The sequence below is a fragment of the Ambystoma mexicanum genome, chromosome 3p (genome assembly GCF_040938575.1).
Source record: "Ambystoma mexicanum isolate Mex_15411 chromosome 3p, UKY_AmexF1_1, whole genome shotgun sequence".
Classification (NCBI taxonomy): domain Eukaryota; kingdom Metazoa; phylum Chordata; class Amphibia; order Caudata; family Ambystomatidae; genus Ambystoma; species Ambystoma mexicanum.
In genome coordinates, this window is record NC_090925.1 from 866,993,884 (window position 1) to 867,018,581 (window position 24,698).

Sequence of the window (24,698 nt, forward strand, 5' to 3'; positions counted from 1 at the left end):
CTTGCAAAGGCCAGGGCGTCCTCGACTCTTAAATGCTACGGACACAAATGGAAGAGGTTCTCTGTGTGGTGCCACGCACAGAAGATTAACCCTCTAAGGATTACGGCTCCCCAAGTACTGCCGTACCTGTTGACGCTGGCCAAGGCTGGACTGGCACACGCGTCCATCAAGATTCATCTTGCTGCGATCTCCCGATACACCAGAACCACGAGGCGGACGTCCTTGTGGTCTCATCGTCTGGTGAAAGAGTTCATGAAGGGACTGTTCAGATTGTTCCCGCCGGTGAAGGCTCCGGCCCCGGCGTGGGAGCTCAACGTGGTGCTGACCAAGCTCATGGGACCTCCGTTCGAGCCTCTGCACTCGGCCCCGTTGAAGTTCCTGTCGTGGAAAACAGCGTTTCTTGTGGCCATCACCTCCGCACGACGAGTGGGAGAGATCCAGGCCCTATCTTGCAAGCCACCATACTTGACTTTTCACGACACGAGGGTGGTGCTCAGGACGCACCCCTCCTTCATGCCCAAAGTGCCGTCGGACTTCCACCTCAACGAACCCTTGGTGTTGCCTGTGTTTTTCCCGTCGCCTTCGTCGCCGGCTGAGAGGACTTTGCACTCGCTTGATGTGGGTAGAGCGCTGAAGTTCTATGTGGACCGCACAAAGTGTTTTCGGAAGACGTCACAACTCTTTGTGAACTTTGGACCTGTCAATCAGGGGAAGGCTCTCTCAAAGGCTTCCATTTCCAGATGACTCTCCGGCTGTATCATGTACTGTCATCGGTTGGCAAACCGACTGCTGCCTGGCCGTCCGAGAGCCCATTCCACCAGAGCGATCGCAGCTACCACGGCGTTCCTATCTGGTGTGCCCCTGCTGGACATATGCAGGGCTGCTACGTGGAGGTCGACGCACACCTTCACGAAATTCTACTGCGCCGATCGGGATTCCAGGGAGGAGTCCAGGGTCGGCCAAGCAGTGCTGCGCAACCTGTTCGCCTGAGGTGAGCCTGGTGAGGAGGTAAGATTGCTTAATGTTGAGCCTTTGCCACCTCCCGTGGTTGTGCATGTGTGTACGGCTATGTATACTTTATTCATGAGCATGTGAATCCATGCCAGACCCCATGCTGGAGAAAGGAACAAGTTACTTACCTGTAACTGTTGTTCTCCAGCAGGGGTCTGGCATGGATTCACATGCGAACCCTCCCGCCTACCCCTCTGCGGCTCTTCACTTGGTGATACTGCCACTTCACGTGCTTCCAAATCTGAAGATGGCTGCCAGAGGCGGGGCTTAGGTAGAGGGCAGTCATTGGCTGTGGTCAGTATGACGCAGAGACCAGTGATTGGTTACTACTACGAAAGACAGATCAGAAACGAAACTGATACTGGTTTTTTCTTTACCGAGGATTCCCAGCCTGACGACGGGGAATATTCATGAGCATGTGAATCCATGCCAGACCCATGCTGGAGAACAACAGTTACAGGTAAGTAACCTGTTCCTTCATCTGACACAAGATTTACCTTCCTCCCTCTAAAGAGGCAAGATTACAGACTTGACCCTAGAAGAGCCTTAAGCTTTTACATCAACAGGGTTTTTAAAATAAGAGTATACAACCAACTGTTTGTACCAACTATTATGACACATATGTGGGGTTTGTGTAGCCTATGGTAGCATGAGTGGGGTAGCACCATAGCACAGTTTTCAGCTTGGTGCCATGCTTTCTCTCCCCCTGGTCCAGATGGGGTGGGACAGTTGTACGTTCTACCCTGGGTACTCCTGCAGGTGACTTCGCCTTGCTTGAGGGAGCATCCTCTAAATCTTCCATTTTCCACAATTCTAACACTTCATCTTTTGAAGCTTTTTACCCTTAGATACCAAAAACATGTTCATATGTCCTAATATTTGTTATTTGTACCCTACCCTGGCCATGATTGGAACAGCCCTCCCTGTGTCTTGGACACCCACTGCTCATAGTACCAAACAATCTTGCCCTTATACAAAAGCGAAGCAGCACACACCTATTCTAACAGGGTCCTTGGCGCCATCTTTGGTGCTATCTCTTATCCTTTTTTTGTGCTCAAATCTATTTGTTTGAAAACAGCCCTAGCAATTCCCTCGTTCAACCCCCACTCACCCGTCACCCCCTGCACTACTTGTCGATACTGTTACCTGTTCTCCTGTAATCCTCCCTTAACCCCCAACCCCTCCCCGACTCCCACGCTTGACACCAATACTTTGTGCCATCTACCACACTCTCACCTCCATTTTTGCACACCTTACACTGCACCATCACCATATACTCTTGGTCCAATCAAAACCAACAATATCGGAAATTACAAAAAGACAATAAACCACAAATTACTATGCATCGTTCCAACACCCCCTTTATATCTGGTGAGATCCCATGCCCTCTGAATATAAAGAGCCTCTACCCTGTTTCCTTCATCTCCACAAAATACGGCACAGTCGTCTTCACTTACTCGGAAAGGCCCCCATACTCTTTTATCCTTGTATTCCATAATACAAAAAATAAAAAGCAAACTGCCACGTGGTCTTTTCACCGCCTGAAATACACCACTCTTCAACAGCCACAACCACACATGTCCCCCTCTGTGCCCCATCCCACGTTTTCTCCCACAAAAGGTGCACGTACGTCGGTTTGTTCTCGCAAGTTCCTCCGTCAACGGCCGGCACCATCCGGGAGCTGTGCCTCAAAGAACAGACCGGAATTCTGGCAACACGACTCCTGTCATCCACTGCAGGTGGTGCTAAAGGGACTGGTTGCTGCAGGTGGACGCGGCCCCTCCAGAAGTGCAGGCCTGGAAGTCTCAATCTCTGCAGAAAATCTGGGATCAATTTGGGGGATGGAGTCGTTGCCAAACTTTTGTGGCAGACCTTCAGACAACCAGACATGGAATAAATGCAACCTTCTAGAGAAAAAAGCTTTACTTCCAAAAAGAAAAATACATGTCAGCAGGGGCATTCAAACCCCATTGCCACAGAGCGCACTGGTTCGCATTTTAAGCATTTTCAGACACTATCACTCATAACACATATACAGTGTCATTTCTTAATTATTGGTGGGTCCCCTATGTACATACAGTCAACCCCCTCATAGACAATCAGATTGGCTGGTGTTTTATGTGTTGATCGTCTTCCACATGGACCTCGGCAGGGAGAAGTTCACACCCTAGTAACGGTTCATTAGATGAATACCTTCCACATTTTGACCATGTGATGTGTACCTGGTAACTTAAACATGAGCTTGGTGGATACTCTAGAGGACAAGATGGCCCTCGGAAATGTGAGAAGCGTAGCTCGATTCCAGATGCTCTGGTGCCCCTGCCATGCCTTCCCACAGTTGGCCTAAATGTGTTATTCTCACCCTGCGCACCTCGTACAAATCACAGGACATTATCTTTGCACGTCGTCCCCCCACCACCCGCTTGGAATCTGGGTTGCATGGTGCAGGCATACTAAACAATCAGTTGAGGGATTTAGGGCTCTGGATGGTGGGTCTCCGGTAGTTCAAACTGAGTGGCTGGGGAGTTTAGAGATGTGGGAGCTCTAAATCTGATATCCATGTTTGGCAGCTGCAGACCTCTGCCCTGCTTGTGATCTTTTTTACATTTGTATTTTATTGGATATTTTGAAGGCGCCTACACAACAAATGGTGTTTCAAGGCTCCACAAGACAAGAGTGGGGGGGGGGGGGGAACAAGGGAGAAAGATAACAGTCCCACTAGGCTTGTAACATAAGTGCAGTAACGAGGAAGGGGGAGAGTGGGTGCTGGTCTGCGCGAATGCAGAGTGCTGGGGTGGGAAGGGAAGATCGGGAAAAGGGGCTAGGCAAGTGCTAATGGGGGTTGGGGGCGTGGTTGTTGCCATGAGTGAAAGCAGGGATTGCAGAGGTGAGGTTCCAAGTGCTAAGCGCTAGGGGTGGACTGGGTGGGGGATGGTCTGGTGCCCTAAAATCGTAGGGAACCAGACAGCCACTCACTGCAGCAGACTGGGGTGTTAGCGGGGGAGGGGGAGAGGGAAGGAAGAAAGAGAAAAGGAGGGTCTTGAGGAGCTTCTGGAATTTAAGGAAGTCTGTCTCAAGCCTGAGAGGGGCAGGGAGACCATTCGAGAGGGAGGTTCCTGCGGAGGAGAGCGAGATCTTCACCTCCACCCCCAACTCCCTGCTTAGAGAGGCGTCTCATCTTCAGAGAGCTGAAGCTAGAGGACAGAAGGGCTCTAGCATGGAGGTATTTAGGGAGAGTTGGATGTAGCGGGGTCCCATGCCCCAGAAAGCCTTGTGGATGATGCAGAGGGTCTTGAACTTGATCCTAGCAGCAACCAGGAGCCAGTGGAGAGATTTTAGGGCTGGAGAGATGTAGTTCCTGGGCTGGAGGACAAGGATAAGCCTTGCAGCCGTATTCTGGATTAGTTGAAGGCGGCGAAGGCAGAATAAAAGATTGAGGAAGAGGCAGTTACAGTAGTACAGCCCAGAGCGGACCAGAGCTCTGGAGACATTGAGTTTCTGGGGCAAGGGGTACGAAAAGAGTGCCTGAGGTGCAGCTGATAGTGGGCCTTCTTGGCAAGGTCTGTGATGAGCCAATGATGACGCCCAGGTTTTTTGCCCCAAGAGAGGGAGAGAACCCATAGAGGGCGGCCAGAGGGTTGGAGGAAAGGAGGGAGCTGGAGTCCCAATGAGAAGATCTCTGTTTTACAATCATTAAGGCAGAGCTAATCGCACCATGCCTGAATAGCAGTCGGGGATGGAAGAAGAGGAAGTAGAGCTGCATGCCTGCATGAGAGGCGATCCGGTGGGACAGAGGGTCAAGGTAAATGTTGAAGAGCCACAGCGAGAGGATGGATCCTTGAGGCACGCCAGAGATGGAGAGTGAGATTGGGGAGAGAAAAGGGCCCAGTTGAAACTGGGATGGTCAGTCAGAGGAATGTGGTCCACAAGTTCAGCACCAGACCCATGATGCCAAGGGTGTTGCAGAGCCAATTTGTCAGGGTGGCATGATGGACCATGGCGAAGGCAGAGGACAGATCCAGAAGGATCAGAATGGAAGGAGAGTTGTAATCGATATTTGAGAGCAAGTCTTCACTGGTGTTCAGTAGAGCAGTTTCCGTGCCTCTGGCTGCTCTGAAGCCAGACAGGTGCATGTGGAGACCACAAACAGGATCGTCGGATCAGTTGGGGGATGACCAGCTTCTCCAGGAGTTTGCCCAGGAAGAGGGTTGGCAGAGGGATTTTTGAGGAGAGGATGCACAAGGGTATGCTTGAGGGGTAGCAGGAAGGAGCCAGTGGCAATGTAGTGATTACAGAAATCGACGAAGGCTGCCGCAAGGGAGGTAATGTCCTTGATTGTAGCACCTGTTTGGAGGAGACCTTTGTTGGGGGAGAATTCTCAGAAATGTGCTAATTCCCTTCTACCTTGGAGACCCCAGCTCTTTTTTTCTGGACTTTAGGACGTTTCATTTCCAACCTGGAGAGAGGGAGACCTTTTTCCCACTCATGTATTTTTCTGTGATTTGGACTCTTGTTTCTTTTGATTTTGGAGTGTGACAAACTCCATAGACATCTTTACATTGCGACACACTGCACCTTCAGTGCAGTGACACAGGGAAGTCTTAGATTGCCCAAAGGTTTAAATAACTTCTTGGTGGTTCCAAGCACAGTGAAGTGAAATTGGCTTGCATTTTGTAACATTCTAGACCCAGCACACACCATCTTACATTAGGGTGCTGGAGGGGTTACTTAGTATCCCCTTTGTCTAGTATCTCATGTAACATTCTTGTTACCCCTTCTAAAATTAATGGCTGGTGGCAGTGGTTTACTTTTTCCTGCCATTGTGTTTTTACCGCAGGCTGCAATTGCAGCTGCAGTAAGACACCCATGGGTGCCCATTTTCATCAAAATGGCCCTGGTCTTTTCTTGACATTTCTTGTTGGAAAGGTCCTTGAGATTTACTCTGTGTGCCAAACTGTTTGGTCCCTTTGTTTTGTCTTTGGTGGGATTCAGTGAAGCCCGCCACTGGCTCAAGCATGTCTGGCAGGGGCAGGAAGTGAGGGAGGTCCCCGAAACTCCCTGTGCTTAATCCCCTTAGTTACATGAATGCACCCAAAGGTGATTGGCCGGCTGGCTTTCCTCAGAAGACAGCCACCCTGCTGTGATTGACAGCTAGGCTGTGAATGAATGGGAGAAACCTGCATAAAAGGCTAGGCTTTTTGCTTGGAAGGCAGTCGACCACTGGACGAAGGAATCCGAAGAAGAACTTGGAAGAGACGCTTGCTGCAACTCCTGGACCGTTGGTTTGCCCGGTGAAGCTCTGCTGCATTACTGAAGCTCTGAATTTGCCTCAACTAGAGAAGCCCTGCAACGAACGACTTCTCCCATGGGGTTGATTGGTCCCACCAACCCAAAGGTGAACTCGTCTGGACATCCTCTCAGAGCTGGCTGTACTTCCCTTGCTGCTGCAGGAACCGATCGCCAGGGAGAGGGACACTAGATCGAGTGCATTCCTTTTTAAGTTGGACCCGAGCTCCAGGAAGATCCTCCAGACTCCCATAAAGCAGGATTGCCCAAGCCTGAGCCCCCTTGAGTGCTGGACCACAAATGCGAGGAAAGTCCATTAAGGTATCCGACAACCACGGTGGTGCTGTTTGCGAGAGCCGCAAGGAGCTGAAACCACAAAGTGCCACTGATCCGAAGATTGCCCATTGCTGCTGCCGACTTTCCATTCATAGTGCATGAGTCCCCAGACGCCCCCCCCATCACCTTTGTCCCCACGACTGAGGCCCAGAAACACAGGATCTGCAGACCTACATGGGAACAGAAGCCAGCTGGAAGCATTTTTTTCGTCTAACCAAAGGTACTGTAAAATTAAGGACTTGCCTCTTGCCGTGTAGCCTTGCTAGCTCATAGTTGAGACTCGTCTTGGTTGCCCTTGCAAAGTTCCTTGTAGCTTTGCCCCTCACAAGCCTCCCAGCTTGTGGCCCTACAGTGATTTTCATTTTTATACAGAAACGTCTAAAACATTTTGCTTCAGCTCACCTAGACTTTTGCTCAACTAACAGCTGGCTCCCTTAAAGACTCTTCTTACCTGTCCTGGCTCCCTTAAAGACTCTTCTTACCTCTGACTTTGTTCTTACCCTTCCCCCCAGAAAGGGTTAATTTACTTTGCATATGGGGTCGGGGTTCTAACATACTTACCTGCTTAAGAATGTGTTGACCATTGTTTTATTCCCTCTACTTCTTCTTTTGATGACAAACCTCAGTATTGCTCTAAATGTACCAGTAATATATTAACATCCACAGTATCCTAGATATTGAAGTCTCCTCAGATTGTAGGAAGAATCTGTGTGCTATTCCCAAATGGGTATTTGCTGATTTGGAGAAACTAAGTGTGTATTTTGAAATATATTTTTGTGTTGCCTCTATATTGCTCCCTTCTAAAGAAGGCTTATTCAACTGACTGTTTATTGAATTAATGTTTAATCAATAAACCGAGTGTGTTTATTTGTATACTTGTCACTGTGAATCTGTGCGATAACCCTACGACTCACATTGACCCCTCTTGAGATAAGCCTGGCTGCTCAGTCACTCTACCAACTTGTGTAGTCCATGCTTGTAGCAATGGTTGGGTTAACTATTGCCAAGAGGTTGAGGCTGATGCAGTCTCCCACAGGTTACTGCATACAATCTTGCCGAACAACCTTCATAGAGAGGACTTGTCTAGATACCTCATCCGGTGCCATGGGTCCGAAAGAGGAGTACGAGACAAGAGGAGAGCCGGAGGCAAGGGAGGCCTGAGAACTGGGAGGAGGGAGAGGGTGGGGGTAGAGCGCAGTGAGGACAGGATTTTGTTTAACATTTTCCTTTAGCCGTAAATTCGACTATTTACATTTTCTTCACCAAAGGTCTAAGAAAACGAAGAAATCACTATTAAATGAAACCCTTTTTATTTTTTATTTGCTTAGGTGCTTATACTGTTCCTAATCTAACATGCAATTACATTTCAGTACACATTCAAATAATTTTTAATTTAATAAAACCTGATTCATTTAATAACCTTCATATTTCTAGAGTTAAGGTTTTGTGGCCTGCAGAGTCTCCACCAAAAGTACTTTGTCTTGGGAGGATAGCTTGGGGGCAACGTGCTTGCCTTGGAAGCAAGACGACACGGAGCAAAACAGGTTCGATCCCTGGGTCCGCGCTTAGAAACCTCTGGGTATTAAGCTTGTTATAAATAACCTATCATATCATAACTAATTGATTTAGCTTACAAAAGATAAAAGGTACTTTATTCTTGAAGGCTTTGTTGCCCAACAGATGGTCAGTAAATGTCTCAGATACTGAGTCTGAAATTCCACACAGGGATTACAATTCCCCTCCTGAAGCTGCTCTTTATTACAAATTCTGAGTATTTCTTTTGTTTGAATTAAGACAATCTCAGGAATTCAGATCTCCATCTGTCATTTGGAAATTGACGCAAGTAAGGCAACACAAAACCCTCTGGCTTGCCTCTGATTGGAAATGACTTTAAGAACTCCAAATCCCTGATCTTCGCTTTGGTCAAGGTCCAGGCCATTGGGGCCTTTTTCACTTTGGTTGGATTTTCAATTAACTCAATCTGTTAGTAAGTTGCTAGGATTTTAAGGGCATCATTCTTCAGAGTAGAGTCTCACTATTTCCCTTGTTCAGGTGAACTCGCATTTCCACAGGAGTCCCTCCTAGGCACCAGGATTAACCAATGTGAGCATACTTCCACACTACGCTCTGTGATTGTAGGCCCAATTAAAATTTCAAGCAAGCAATTGGAAGGGACATGGGAAGGTTCAACACCTTTTTTCCATATTCAGCCTTCAATTCTTGTCTAATTCACTTTGTGTGCATAAAGCTGTCTTGCGTTTTTGTTGAGCAGTGGGACAGCCAGTGAGGTACAGAGGCTCAGGGATGGCATCGGAGAAGTGGACACTGCAGTAGGATTGGAGAGTTCCTTGCAGAGATTTTAAACAGCTTGCTCTTGTTTGTGGCCCCAGAGATGCAGGTTTGGATATGGCCTGCATTGTCTTTCGAAACCGGGCACACCCCTACCCGAGCTTCGCTGGTTGCATTCCTTTCGGCTGACTGGGACCTGCGGTGTGCACAATGAACGGTTATATCCTGTGAGTGAATCCCACTTGGCCTGGAAGGGGAACAAGGATGAAACATATGTGCAGGAGCTGAACACCTCTGGCCATTATCTAATACTGCTGGGTCCTTCCCATGTTGGGTCTAAAGCCCCAAAATGTCGGCGGTTCATGTTTTGCACGGAGGATACCCCCCTTTCTGGACCCCTACATCTATTATGTCACTTGCATACACCTGCACCCCCCTGCTACCTTATGTTATCAATTGTAGCTCTTTAATGCATAGCTGTCGGAACTGCTTGGGTGGGAGAGGGAGTTTGGACCTGCATCCCAACACAAGACCAAATGTGTTGGAATTTTCCCCCTTTCAAACAGGTGTTCTAAAATGCACACCCTTCAACCTTCCACCTTCCATTTAGAGAAGTGGCACAGCGAGTAGAGCGCCCGCTTTGACACCCGTGCAGAGCCTGTTAACGCAGGTTCGAATCCTGGCGGGGCCAAACTCAGCCTTTCATCCTTCCGAGGTCGATAAATGAGCACCACACACCGTGGGTAATAATAAGCAGCGCTCAGATACCTGAGGGTTTGTAGCGCTATATAAAAGCCTAATTATTATTATTATTATTACTCCAACATAGGCCGGCTAAAAGTTGGTTAAAATTAAGGGGGAGAATAGGGACGGGAATTAAGACAACACTGCTGCGAGATTGCCCCATTCCACACCAGGCTGTTCGTCGTCCTAGATGGCAGCTCATACATGCTCAGTGGTCTACCAGTCCTGGGAAGCAAGAGCATATACTGGAGTGCTGAGCCCGGGATCCTAACCCATTGATTTGGAGCACACATAACTTTGAGGTCATTGTTAGGCAAGTTTTGAATGGTGGTCAGTCAAAATGTTGAAAAGAAAATGTCGAATTCCCCCTTTTTAATTATATATTTATTTTGGGGTCCGGGAATAAAAAAAATAGGTAAAACAAAAAAGGGGGGTTTGGGGGGAACCCCCATTTCGAATAAAAAACATAAAATAAAATTCGACCTTTTTTTCCGACCTTTTTTTTTTCGACATTTTGACTTTCTACATTGTCTTTCTACATTATCACTATAAACCGGTTTGTACCCTTTGGGAACACTACACACAACTAGGACTACAGGTGTAAGCAAACCTACCTTTGGTAGAAGTCTGTACTACACAGTTTTGGTAGCGTGTTGAGCAGCCAGGCTTATCTCAAGAGGGGAAATGTGAGCAGTAATGATGTTACACAGAGGTCTACAATCACAGGTGTTCAAATAAACTTACACTCGAGGTTTCTTGGTTAAATACTTGTTAATTTATTAACCATTGAATTATAAAACATTCAATAGAAAGAGGCAATCCATATAAAAATACACAAATGTAGCCCGGTACTGTACACCCTTAAGTTTCTGAATCAGATAAGACCCCTTTGGGATGGCCCACAGACCCAAACTACGATCAGTCCAGGTGGCTTTCTGTTGAGTTGATTGGTCCCACCAATTCAAAGGGAGAAGTCGTCCTCGCAGGGGCTTCTCTGTCGAGGTGAACTTGGCGATTCGGACCTGCACCAGGGCTTCACCGGGCAAACCAACGGTCCAGGAGATGCAGCAGCCATCCTCTTCAAGCTAGTCTTTGGTTCTTTCGTTCCAGTGATCGACTCTGCCTTCCAAGCCAAGAGACTCGCCTTTTATCCAGTTCTCTCCCATTCATTCCAGCCTAGCTATCACACACCCAGCAGGGTAGCTGTCCTTGCCGGACAGTCAGCCAGCCAATCGCCAGAGAGTGCATTTGGGTCTCCTAGGAGACTAAGCACAGGGAGTTTTGGGTACCACCCTCACTTCCTGCCCACCCCAGACACTGGGGCGCCAGAGGCTGTCTTCATTCCTGAAGCCCGCCAAAGGCGAATGAACAGAGACCAAACTAGGTTTGGCACGCAGAGACCAACTCTAGAAGGACCTTTCCACAAAGAAATGGCGAAAGACCAGGACCCGTTTTTACAGAGTGGGCTCAGATGCCATCTTGAAAAACATGGCTCCCTTGGTTTAGCATTACCGGAGCTACGAATAGTTAGCGGTCGGGAAAAATCATGGTAGTTAGTTGTAAAACCATTCCCACCAGCCATTCTAAGAGAAAATGGTAGCATTTGACTGCTACAGGAGTTATCCAGACACAGGGGATACTAAGTAACCCCTCCAGCACTCTATTGTAAGATGGGGTGTGCTGGGTCTAGGAATTTAAGACTAGTAAAGTCAATTTCCCTTTACTTACTCTGGGAAACAGTTGTTTATCCAAGAGAAGGTATTTAAACCTTGGGAAAGCCTGAAAGGCTTCCCTGTGCCACTGTACTGATGGTGCTCTGTGACACAAATGAAAAGGTGATGGCTATAGATTTGTTTAAACTCCATAACCAAAGAAAAAACAGAGGTAAAATACATGAATGGGGAAAAAGGCTCACACTCTCTCGTAAAATAAATCAAGTCCTCAAAATCCAGCAAAGTTGCTGGGTGAAAGGGAATTGGCACATTTTTGAGAATTCTCCCTAACAATCCTACAGACAAGTATTCCATTTTCTGGGAACTAATCCTATACTGCAAGGAACTGGTATAGACATTTTTAGAGATTACCTATACTCAATCAGCGCGCCTTATTTCTAGATCGACTTAATTTGTTTTCCAGACAAAGACCTTGATGACTTGGGTCGAAACACATGTCGGCTGATTGAGAATAAACCATTAACAGATGATTTGTTAAAGACTACTTCAGTCATTTCAACAATAACTTTTTTAACTAACTACTGCTGAGGCAGAGCGCGACCAGCCAGTACCAACTTTTCAGTTCATATACCGGAGTGGTTTACCTACTATCTCTTCTTCCAGGTGGCACCATTCTTTGGCAGTTTTGGGGTTGACCCAGCCATGCAATGCACTCAATTGCGCTGCCCGATAGTTGCATTTCAGGCATGGGTGAGCAAGTCCATCCGTGTCCCTGATCTGTTTAGTGTTGCCTTGGCTCTCCGAGACCTCAGATGCCTCCACACAAAGGACTCAACATCCCGTTGTATTCTAAGGGGCGGGGCGGAATCGCCACAACCAATGCTTGAAATGTGTAAAGACGTTGCAGTAAGATGTCCACCTTGATTAAGGCAATCCTGCCAAGCCACGAGGCTGCCCGCGAACCTCACGCCTTCAGGTCGGTCTTGATAGCTGAGAACAGCCTTGGATAGTTGGCCTGGTACAACCCCTGGGAATGCAATCGAAAATATATGCCGAGATATTTGAGTGATTCATTGGCCCACTGGAAAAGGTACAATCCCTGTATGCAATATCACAGTAGAATGAAAGGAAGCACACTTTAGATCGATAAAAAGTAACACAAGTGAGAGCAACTACTGAAACAAAGGAGCACACTTTAGGTCAACTCTTACCTTCAATTAACCCCTGGTTAGCCAATCTTTTAAAAGTCCAACCCTATACTAGGTGAGTCGCCAGAGTCAAGGGGGGGCTCTGTGGGTGCAGTGACCAAGGGCTGAGGAGAAAAGAGGCACAAAAAATAGAAAATAAACCAGGTAAGCAACATGGAGTCTGAAGGTTTTCTTTTAAAATGGGTCTTGTCCCAATCCACATTCTGGTGCCAGGATGTCTAGTGTGCATGCACGAGTCAGCCCCAAAATTGGTCCATGATTAAACCACTGCTGGTGTACATGTGTGGGGCAGATCTTTCTATTGGAGGGTGCAGTTTGATCACTCCCTTGAATTTGGGCTGAGAAGAGTCCTGCAGCCATTCCAGCAGTTCAGAAGAGGAGCCAAGTATATCCTGTGTAGCTGTGCAGACAGAAGACCAGAGGATAAATCCTTAAGAGGCCTGGCGACCATTCTTGCTGCTGTCCCTGTGAAGCACTGCTGGACTCCAGTGTGCAGTGACTTGCTGGAACTGGCCTTCTCCCGTCTGGTAGAGTGTCCTGCAACATTGCCGGCTTGATGTCTTCACTAGAAAGGGTTGCACTCAGCTCCTGGACACGACTAGACACTTGCCTGCACTTGCAGCTTCGTGGCATCTTTTACAGGATCCAACAGCAGGAGACCCTAGCTCCAGCAACCCATTCGACTTGCCACATCCTTTGGGAAAATCGAAGTACATGCGCTGAGTAGTTGCAATATTTGCCGGTGCCCTGATCTCCTCCATTATAAAGTTTGTGAAGAACTTTGAGTTATTCCATTTTATTGATTTTTAAACGTGTTGAAAAAGCCCTTCTAGATGCTCGGGAAAGTCATTTACATGTCTGTAAATCACTTGAACAACGTCTGGAACAATCTTCACACTCACAGGAACATTTTACAACTTTGTCCCAACTTCTAAAGGTACTTCGAACTTTTACACACAAGGCCCCACTCAACTTAGGGTTGGCCTTATAAAGTTAGGGTTCCTATTCCTATGGGCTTTTAATACAGTTGCCTTACTACTCACCTTTCCTTTTGGGTATATGGTGAACTTTGTGCATTACATTAGCCGTGACTGTATGTTTAGTGTTGTGTGATATCTGCTTGATTTTAAAGAAAATCTTTGTTTTTGGGCCTACAATCGCGAGTGTTTTTGTAGTACTTACCTGTCTGAAGTATAATCATTGTATTTCACTGTAGACCCCCTGACCCCACTTTACTTTCCTGAGACTTGGCCATGACCACTCTCTGCACTTGCCTTGATTGGGTTTGGCTCTTCACTTTAACTAGGGTGGCCTCCTGAAATCTGTCCCAGACCAGATTTTAGAAATTCATTTTAACTTATTTGTTACAGCTCTGGCATTTAATAACGAGGATTGCCGTCCAGTCAAGAGGAATACATTGAAAACATGTGGATCAATGAAAGATAGCAAAGCTGGAGAAATGGTTGCATGCATGCAACTAATTCCTACCAATTGTGAAGGTATGTAGGATTACAGGTGTGCAACCTTTTCCTCACATCCTGCATACCTGGCATAGTCTTGCATTCAGAATAATCTGACTGTGGGAGGGTGGGATATCCACCACAGCCTTTCATTTACTTGGCTGCACTATATATGTGGGGGAGATCCTGAAATAGTCGTCCCCCCCACCCCCCCATCTAAGTATGTCCTGAAAAGTTTGTATGCAGTTATCTATCAATTGGAGTTTTAAGAAGGTACTCCAGTTTAAATTAACTTGCACAAGGTCTGAAAGAAGTCAGATCAGCTCTTTTTGGAGCATTATACTTTGGCAAATCCCTTAGAGGCATTTTTCACAAGTGCTGCAGTGTCTTCTAAAAATAAAAGCCAATGAACAAAAGACCAAAACGGATTCTATGGCTGTCCTATGCCACTACCACCTGATTTGTTTTTGTATTTGTAGTGGCTGCTTGGCCTGCTCCACATGGTTTCTGTAAATAATGCAATGAATGTTAACTACAACTCTTCCAATGTGTAGAATGGTGAGGCGTGCACTCCAGTTCCCAGTCAATTTGTACCTGATAAAAAAATAACTGTTATATCCCAAAAACAACGTAGTACGTATTAACAGGATTGGATCCCTTCTGCTGTTCTTTTGCTCTGTTTTTGTTCTCCTCCTAGCGCTTTCCTGTCACAAACATTCACAGGGAGGCTATGCTGGTATGTAGGTGATTCCAATTAGTAGCTCTAAAGTAGTCTCTAGGGATTCTGGTAGTTGTAGGTTTCTCATGGTGCCAATCAGGTGACCAGGAACTGACACCCCTCCTAATACACAGGTCTTTCCCAAATGTGGGGGAGGGGAGAAAGCCATTAATATGGTTCTCTAAAGTGGGGCACAGTAACCCGGTGTTGCCGCCTCTGGAGCCCAGAACTCCACACTGTAGGAAACGGGAAAAAAAGAGGATGGCGAGGTTCGCACTACAATTCCCAATCAAATTATACCTGATAAAAATAACTGGTTTAGATCCCAAAAACAACTTGGTAAGTATTAACAGGGTTGAATCCCAAAACAATGAAAAAGTTCCAATGTGTACTTGTAAAGTTGAATACATTGAGCCAAAGCTCGGAGCCCTTTCTGCTACTTTTTTTTGTTTTGTTATATAAGAGGCAGATGCAAAAATGTTTGACCTCTTAAAGAATGTGTACTGGAAGAATTACATCAGTGCCACATATTTTCAACCCAGGCCCCCAGGAGAGATGCACCTGCATTTGACTGACTTTATGTATGATTTGAGTGTTAGCGTAAATTTTCATGTTTATGCATAATCTCCTCCACATGAGAGTCCACCAGCACTTTTTGCTGGACTTAAAGCGTTTTTGGTCTGTTTCCCTGAGGGAGTGCGAACCTTTTTCCACATGCACTCATTCTTTTACCCTATCTTTTGGGCTACTTTGTATTTCATTTTGGCCCTCTTGGAGGGCAATGCTTTCATCCACGTTCTATGGCATCTGTCATTGACTTTTGCTACACAGCACTCTGCAGAATGGCTGGGAGCCCCTCGGGCTTCCCTTTTTACGTTCTGTTATTTTCCTAGTAAGAACTAATCTTCCCAAGGGCAGGGGTATATTTAGTACCCATCCCAACTTTTATATTGAGACCAGCCCACCCTACCTTAAGTGGAGTGCTCACAAGGTTACACTGAATCCCTTGTCTCACTGCTCCTGTACCTTTTCAGTTGGTGACGGGCAGATCTGAATGGCTGGTGGCAGTGTTTTTATCCTACCTAATTGTGTGCAATTTTTGCACCCAGCCATGGTAATGCACAGATGGGTCACAATTGAACCAGAATTGTCTGGATTCTTTCTTTTTTCGCCATTTCTTTTGCCTGTCCCTGCCTGGTCCTTCTGCCATGCTGGGCTGGGGAGGTCCTGGTTTGGCTTTTGTCTTCGGAAATCCTTTGTGAAGCCCAACAAGTCTCCAGCATGTCTGAGGACAGAGAAACTGAGTCCAAAACTCCACTGTTCTTGGTCTTCTCGTGTGCCTGCCTGGAACCAGTTCCAACTGGGTGGGGGCTGGCTGTCCTGAAAGGACACCCACCACCCAGAGTTTGAATGGTGCATTTGTGCTGATTGGGTGGCTTCCTGCAAGGAAGAAGAGATGTCTGCAGCCACTTCCAGGTGACCTGTCCGACCCCTTCTTCGAAGTGTCAGAAGAACTCCAAGAGGACTCTCCCCTTTAGACTGGTGGGGTCAATCCATCTTGAGACTACTCGCTTTTTGAGCCATCCCACAATGAGCTGAGACCTTCCTGGGCTGCAAACTGCCAGTACCTGCAACCATTGTGCAATGCATTGTCTTCTCTAGATCAAATCCTCATGAAAATTTGCACTCGTTCCACCCGTCCAGAGGCAATGATTCCACTCATTGAAGTCCCCCTCACCAGAGTGCTGGACTGAGAAAGAGAGGTGAATTGATAGGGTGTCAACGGTTCTTCATCTGGTATCCTTAAAAGGGTAGCAACACCACAGAGCTGTGATAAGATATGGAGAATTTTTTGCTGGAAAGTTCTCTTTGACTGCTACTGTGTGATCCACTCAGTGTCTGTCTGTTATTCTCCCTGACCAAGAATCCGGTGACCGGTTCTGTGGCTGCTGCATCATGCTACAACTGCTTCATTCCTAAGTGACTTTGAGACTCTTGGTAGAACTTACCTAGAGCGGAATTGATGTGACTGTGTTGCTGTAGTTTGCCCATACATTCTAATTATTGCTTAGTATTTACTTACCATGTGTTGGTTATGTTTAATTTATCTTTCCCGGAACAGTCAGCACAAAAGTGTTTTTACTTGCCTTTGAATTGCATAATGTCTTTCTAAAAAGTATTTCAAAGTGGTTACTTACTGTGAATAATGCATTGATTTCCCTAAAGTTACTTAATGTGTTTTCTAGTACTTAACTTTACCTTTTATTATATATAAAAAATAAAGCATTATTTGTATATAACTTTAGTGTGTTTCTTTGGCCTGTGTGTTTACTTGGAAGTTCGTTTTACCACCTACAGCCCTGTTCCTCCTAAAATAAGCCTGGCTGCTCAGCCATTGGTACCAACATACTTGTTTGGTTCCGGCCTATACTACGAGTCGGGGCCCTATGTACCAAGTGAGTCTAGTCGTACCTAAGGTGGACTTTTATAAAACTCCCCAAACGGAAAGTAGTCTGTGCTATGACCTAGCCTTTTTGCAGACTAGAATTTTGATCTTAAAGTGCTTTTATGACTTTGATTAACTGACTTCCCTTTTTTAATTAACTGTAATTTGGGGGATTCTTGCAACTTTTCTTAACCTTTCTTTTCTTTTCATGTGGTGCACTTATACTTCTAGAACTCTGAATCTGTATCCTACCTCTGTGCTCACCAGAATGTTATTTTCTTAGGTGTGGTAACGTGGCAGCCATTTTGGAGCTGGACGAGCATCTACAGAAGGAGTTCATCATCTTTGAGGCGGCCCCACAAGAGACCAGAGGGATCCCATCCAAGAAGCCAGTGGCAGATTACTTCCTGTGACCTTTGCCACCCTACCTCTGCCCTTCCCTCTCCTTCCTCTTAATCCTTCTGTTCCCTTACCAGCTGGAACTGTGTCCAAAATACCTAACACTGTGCAGGGAACATGCACAGGTGCTTCAGAGCGGCCTTCCACTGCTCCTCCTGTGCTGAGCAGCAGTCCCCGCCCTCACTGCACTCTCCATTGCCCAGGACGCAATCGGACAAATATTTTTTTATGACTTTAAAAACCCGGTTTGTCTCTTATGGGGAAGTGTGAACCTTTTGAACATTAGTCATTCCCAGCATATCCTCCTGCTACTGGATTTCCACACTGCCCTACCCTCTATTCTGTTGTAACATTTTGAATTGTTGACCCATTTCTTAGTTGCCCTGGGGAAGGGGGCTATCCCAGCCTCACTGTGAATGGAATCCAACCCCCCTGCCCCAACCTTGTATAACCTGCACCTTCTCATGGCAAATTACGTATGGCAAGAACAAACACCTGACCCTAAATTCCAAGTGTACAGAGGAGAGGTGTCTGTTAACCAGCGTTTCCTTAGCCAAATTGTAAACCGGACTCAACCAAGTTAGACCAACTTTCCTGCTGTCCTATTTTACCCTCTATTGCCCCCTCCTCCATACATACACCTTGTGTCAACTGGTGCGGGATGCGCTCACTTTTTAATACTTCTAAGTGTTTGCCTTTTTAATAAATATTTTCATATCTGGAGTATATTCCCTGTCCCCTTTTCTTTTTAATTATTTATGTAATTGTTGTGTGGCTGAGCAATCATCTGGATTTTGCTGGGGGTCTGAGCAATTTGCTTGTTGATCCCTCTTCCCACCCTCCCCCTGGTCAATGGTAGTGCTAAAGGAGCAGACAGAGGCCAATACAGTGACCAAGCTTCCTGGTCTGGTGAGCAAACCTCTTTTTGGAGGATTTGCTTGGAAATGGGAAGGTGGAGAGTGTTGCATGACAGGAAGCAGAAATGTAGGTGGCGTGTATTAACTTGGGTCAAGCAGGGCTCTAAAAAGCAAGGGACAGCCAGGAGATGTACTGCACGACGTGTGCATCCAACAAGAATGCTCTGGTGTCATTCTTGGACATTAGGCATGCATTGGGTGAAAGCTTTTAAATGAAGTCCGATTTTCTTTAATACCTCACAACAACCCCCCCCCCTTATGAAAATCAGTCAGCACAGGGATAACTTATTTACCTGAAGGTAATACTGTGTCTCCCAGTTGCCCTATCCACAAGCTACACCATTAACCATGGGTGCTGGGCCCTTGAATCTCCATGACCTCTGTCAAAGGTGGAGCTCCCTTCAGCATAAACCTTTCCTTCCTGGTGGCCTTCATCTCGATTGGGTGGTTCCTCCTATTGGCCCTGATTTGCTTTTCTGAACTCTTTAGAATTCCTCTATTATCCTAGACTAGTGATTCTGGATCGAAATGCTCGTTAGCCATTCTATGTCTGTCTTTCTGTACAGTTCTTTTTTCCACCCCAATTTAATGTTTTGTTAGACTCTCATAATAAAAAGAGAACATTTTTAAAAACTTGGATTTCTGCGTTACTTGGGTGGTTGGGGGAGGGGGGGGTTGGAGGGCTTCAACTGAGTTGCATTCCGAGGTGGCATTGTTAGTGAATGGGATTTAGTGGTGCGGAATGTGGTCGGTTACATTCACATGCTTTGCATTCTATTGTGATCATTGATGAATTTCAACAGGGTGCTTCTTCGGCCTAAGCTTCAAAGTGACCTTATACAGTGACCGTTCTTATGTGTACTTCAGAAGCCCTTGTCATCTACTAAAGGGCTTTCGAGCAGTACCCCTTTTTCAGATGAGGTATATAGTTCTTTCCTGGTTGGTGAGTTTCCAGTATATCTGGTACAGCCGGGCAGCTATATCAAGGGTGGGGGAGGGGGCACTTATTGTTTCCATTAAAGATTTCAGATGGCTCTCAATAGGCAGAATGTTTCCCCAGAGTGCATGAACGAATGGTGAACTAGACTATTTGTTGAAAAGCGTCTTGACCATATATGTAATTTCTTGCAAGAATGTAGTATACTTATACTTCGAGGGGATTGGGTCCTCCAACGTATTCCATATCTGACTGGTAATCACCACAGCTGTGCTGCTTCGGAAACTTTTTGATGCGCCGTTGTCGAGGACCTCCTCCGACGTCATCCGATGTGATAAGTAGGACGCACGACGCCCGTAGCCTCAGTTCCGTTTTTTCCGCGAACGTGTTGCTTCGTGAATCTCGGTTACGCCTCCACTCTTTGGAGTTCTGTTCTTTTCGGTTCTTCGAACCTTTTTCGTTTTTGTGAGAAAATCCTTCGTACGAAGATGTCTTCTACTTCGTCTTCGACCCCGCGTCCGGGCTTCAAGAAGTGCGGAGAGTGTGGGTCCAAGATGTCGGTGACGGAATCGCATGACGCCTGCCTCTGGTGACTCGGGGAGGCCCACGACACGGATGACTATCGACTGCCAGTCGCTCACGTCCAAAGCCTTACGGGAACGTAAAGTTGTCGGTAGGTCGGGTGTCCAAGCCCCGGAAGTCGAAGTCTGTGGGGCTTTCGACGGATGATTCGAGAGGTGACTCTCCTCGTCGTCGGAGTCTCGTGGGTCTCCCAGGAGTCGGTCTCGCCACTCCTTGGCCTCTTCGAGGCATTCTCGGAAGCTCCAACAGCAGTAGTCTTCCAGGTCCTCTTCTGAGGACTCTGCCCAGCACGTCGCTTACCCCACAAGCCGTGCGACGCCAGAGGAATGGGCTTCCTTCGGGAAGAAAAACGGGAAGAAAATGCTGGCGATTCTCGAGTCGCAGGGTACTAAGCTGTCCGCGCCCCCGAGTGGGGTCGGCCGTGAGAGGTCGAGACACCGCTCGCAAGAGTGGTCGGCACGAGTCACGGGAGAGGTCCTGTTCGGACAAGGGGACTCGTTCTCGACGTACCCGTACCAGGTCCCGGTCCTCGACGCGTTCAAGACCGTGTGCACCTGTGGTGTCTTTGAGAAAGACATCGACGCCTGAGGCGTCGAGGGCGACGACTGGCTTTCTCGAGGCTCCGAGGAAGTCGTCAAAGCCGTCGACGCTCAGGTCGTCGAAAGACACGCTCAGAGCTCCGGCTTCGAGGACTGTCTCGATGCTGGCGGCGCTGCATCTGACGTCGACGCCTATTTACTTGACGTCGATGCCGATCCTCTCGGTGCCGATTCACTTGACGCCCTCGACGCCTTTCGAGGCCGGGGTGTTGGAGGTACCACGTTGCACGGGGGAACCACCTAGAAAGGCTCTGGTTAAGAGCAAGCACTCGGGTGCCTTCTTTTCACCACCTGGAATATATTTCGGAGGTGGATGAGGATTCTGATGACCTGCTTACTAGTCAGGTTCCAGATGAGATGGTCTCGGGCCATAGCCAATTTGATGATTTGAGGCAGTCACTGCATGATGCCAGTGGACTGGATACCTCTCCGGAGGTGGAGTTTTGTAGGCCTGAGCCTGGCTCTCATGCCGATTCCTCGTACCGGCGCCTTATGGCTAGGGTCTCCGAGTACTTGGGATGGTCTGCTCCCCCAGGGGAGTTTGTGCAGGATGATGTCAAGGACATCCTTGATGATGGTCCCCCAACTGACCCGGTACTGCCGTTTCATATGGCTCTACAGAGAAGGGTGGCGGCGGCTTGGACTGCTCCGGAGAGTCTCCCGGCAGTGGGCAGGTCCTTGTCGCGAAAATACCGTCCAGCCAGTAGCGACCCCTGCTACTTGACCAGGCACCCCACTCGGAGAGTTTGGTGGTGCAGGCGGCCACGACCCCGGCAAAGCAGGCGTCGTACCCTACCATCCCTCCTGATAGGGACGACAAACGTTTTGATGGCTGGGCCAAGAAAGTGTTTTCTTCAGGTGGTATGGCGCTTCAGGCGGCCAACTCCATATGTGCCTTGTCTCGTTTCACACACACTGTGGAACTGTGTTGCGTTAGCGGCTGAACATATTCCCGAAGGGGACGAACGGGATGGTTTCCTTGCTATGGTCCAGGGTGGTAAGGATGCCATGTGAGAGTGCGTTCAGTCGGGTTTGGACATGGCTGAATGCGTCAGCAGGTCCATGGCGGCGAGCACCGTGATACGCAGGTTTGCGTGGTTGCGGAAGTCGGGGTTTGCTCCTGATGTGCAGTCCCGGCTCCTCAACATGCCCTTTGACGGTGAACACTTTTTTGGCAGCAAGGCTGACAAGAGCCTTGAGAGGTTGCAGACCTCCAAAGCTGCAGCGAAGTCGTTGGGCGCTGCAGTTCGCCAACCTCTGCCTTTTTGTCCTAGGGGACAGCAATGGAGGGGTGGTTCCTTTCGCTATTACTCGTCCTTCAGTAAAGCGAGAGGAGCTAGCAGTCAAAGAGGCCAATGCAGGGGTACCAGAGGTGGACGACAGGGTACCCGTGGTGCCAAGGCTGCTCGGGCAGTTGCCTCTTTGCCCTCGGGTAACGCCACAGCCGCTACCACTCAGTCATGAGGCCATGTCCCATGGTTCGCCGGTTGGGGGAAGGCTGGCGCAGCATCTTGTAGAGTGGCGTGCCATTACTTCAGATGTGTGGGTTCTGGAGATCATAACCCACGGCTACTGTCTTCCCTTTCGGCAGAGGCCTCACGACAATCCACCAGGGAACCTCTCTTTGAAGAGTCCGGATCCGCTCCTTGCGCAGGAAATTCAAGCCCTGCTGGAGAAATGCGCCATAGAACTGATGCCTGTAGCGGAGAGGAGCAAGTGATGGTATTCCCCTTATTTTTTGATATCGAGGAAAGACGGGGGGGGATTGAGACCCATCATGGACTTGCGCGGTTTGAACAAACTCCTCAGGAAGGACAAGTTCAAGATGGTTACTCTCTCTCAAGTCCTCCAGGCCCTTCAGCTTCAGGACTGGTTGGTGTATCTCGACCTCAAGGATGCTTACTTCCATGTGCCGATCCATCCCAAGCACAAGAAGTACCTGAGGTTCGCGGTTGGCGACTCCCACTTTCAGTTTCGGGTCCTGTCGTTCGGATTGACCTCCGCCCAGAGGGTTTTCACCAAGCTCATGGTGGTGGTGGCAGCGCATCTCAGGCAAGGGGGGGGAATTCACGTCTAACCCTACCTGGACGATTGGTTGATCAGGGCGCGCTCTCCCGGGCAGGTCCTGGATCATCCGTCAGTCACCTGCCACACTCTTCACAGGCTGGGCTTCTCGCTCAATTTAAAGAAGTCCCATTTGACGCCAACACAGCGGCTCCAGTACATCGGAGCAGTGCTCGACACTTCCCTGGGGCAGTGTTTTCCTCCCCAGGTGAGGGCTCTTCACATTCAGCAGATGGTGCACAAGTTTCAGCATGCCCAGACACTCCCAGCGTTCTTGAGGTTGCTCGGCCTCATGGCATCCCGCTTTCTTCTGGTGCCAGAGACTCGCCTGCTGATGAGATCTTTGCAGTGGGCACTCAAGATGCAATGGTCCCAGTCCTCCGGCAGGATGTCGGACCCGGTTCAGGTGCCGCCCTCGGTCGCCCAGGACCTTCTGTGGTGGGCCGTCTAAGGCAACTTGATGAAGGGGGCTCCGTTTTTGCTTCCCTGGCCGGAGGTGACGATCGTGACGGATGCATCCCTCACGGGATGGGGAGCTCATGCCAACGAGCTGACAGTCAGCAGTCGTTGGTCTCCGGAGTCCAGACTCCATATAAATCTGTTGGAGCTGAGGGCGGTCAGGCTAGCCCTGAAGGCTTTTCTGCCGACTGTGCGAAGAAAGAATATCCTGACGGATAACACAGTGGCCATGCACTACCTCAACAAAAAGAGGGGGGGTGGCAAGGTCACTTCCTCTGTGCAGGGAGGCGATGCAGCTAGAGCTCTGGGCCATCCAGCAGGAAGTTTCGATCTCGGCAGTTCATCTGGCCGGAGATGAAAACATGACGGCGGACGCTCTGAGCAGGCAGATGACGATCTCTCACGAGTGGGAGTTGGCTCAGGAGATTCTCCTGGAGATCTTCGTCCTTTGGGGGACCCAAGTGGATCTCTTCGCCTCCAGTGTCAACCGGAAGTGCGAGAGGTTCTGCTGGCGGGAATTTCCTCTAAAAGGAGCCTTGGGAGACGTGTTCGTGGTGGAGTGGTCATTCCCACTGCTGTACGCGTTTCCTCCAGTCCCCGTCATCCCGCAAGTGCTGCGGAGGTTACGGAGGTTCGGTTCCCGGATGATCCTCCTTGCTCCGGCGTGGGCTCGGAGGACGTGGTACCCGGACCTTCTCGACTTGTCCATCTACCCTCCACGTCGTCTTCCCTACCAAGACGATCTGCTCTCACAGGAGGGGGGTCAGGTTCTACATCCAGAGGTCTGATCCCTCAACCTTCACGCTTGGCTTCTGAAAGGTTGAGGTATAAGGATTGGGACCTCCCTGAAGACGTGATGGAGGTGTTGCGCTCGGCCCGACGGCCAGCAACAAAGTCTCTGTACCGTTGGCGTAAGTTCTGCGACTGGTGCAGGGTTAAGAATGTGGATCCTTTTGCATGTGACATTCCCATGGTTGTCTTTTTTTCTTTCTTTGGCCCACAGGGGCTTGCAAGTGGGTACCCTTAAAGGTTACTTGGCGGCGCTGTCCATATTTAAGCGCTCGTCTGAAGTGTGTTCCTATTTTAAAATTCCTTTAATTTCTCAGTTTCTGAAAGGGCTCACTAATGTGTTCCCTCCGTCACCTTTCCTGGTGCCCGGTTGGGATTTGAACCTTGTTCTCAGGTTTCTAACGGATGCTCCCTTTGAGCCTTTGCACTCTTGTCCTTTGAGACTTAAAGCTATTTTTTTAGTTGCGGTCACTTCCGCTCGCAGAGTGAGTTACAGGCACTTTCAGTTAATTCTCCCTTCACTGTTTTCCATAAGGACAGGGTTGTCCTTGGAGTCCGTCCTTCTTTTCTTCCGACGGTAGTGACAGAATTTCATTTGGCCCAGAAGGTTGTTCTTCCGGCATTCTATCCTCCTCCGCATCCTGGTAAGGAAGAGGAGAGGCTCCATAGGCTTGATCCTAGGAGAGCTTTAAGCTTTTATGTTTCACGCATGTCCCGGGTCAGAGTGGACGGTCAACTCTTTATTGGTTACGCTGGAATGCGTTTGGGACAAGCTGTGACG

The 24,698-nt window shown here is 48.3% G+C and overlaps 1 protein-coding gene across 1 annotated transcript in view; it reads left to right on the forward strand.

Annotated features, from left to right (window-relative positions):
* The window catches only part of PPP4C (protein phosphatase 4 catalytic subunit), a 310,205-nt gene extending 291,085 nt beyond the window's left edge, over nt 1-19,120 (forward strand). The window contains exon 9 of the mRNA XM_069652040.1: nt 17,455-19,120. Coding sequence (XP_069508141.1) covers nt 17,455-17,584 — 130 coding nt within the window. The 3' untranslated portion in view covers nt 17,585-19,120. The remainder of the gene's footprint in view (nt 1-17,454) is intronic.
* Nucleotides 19,121-24,698: the final 5,578 nt, after the last annotated feature.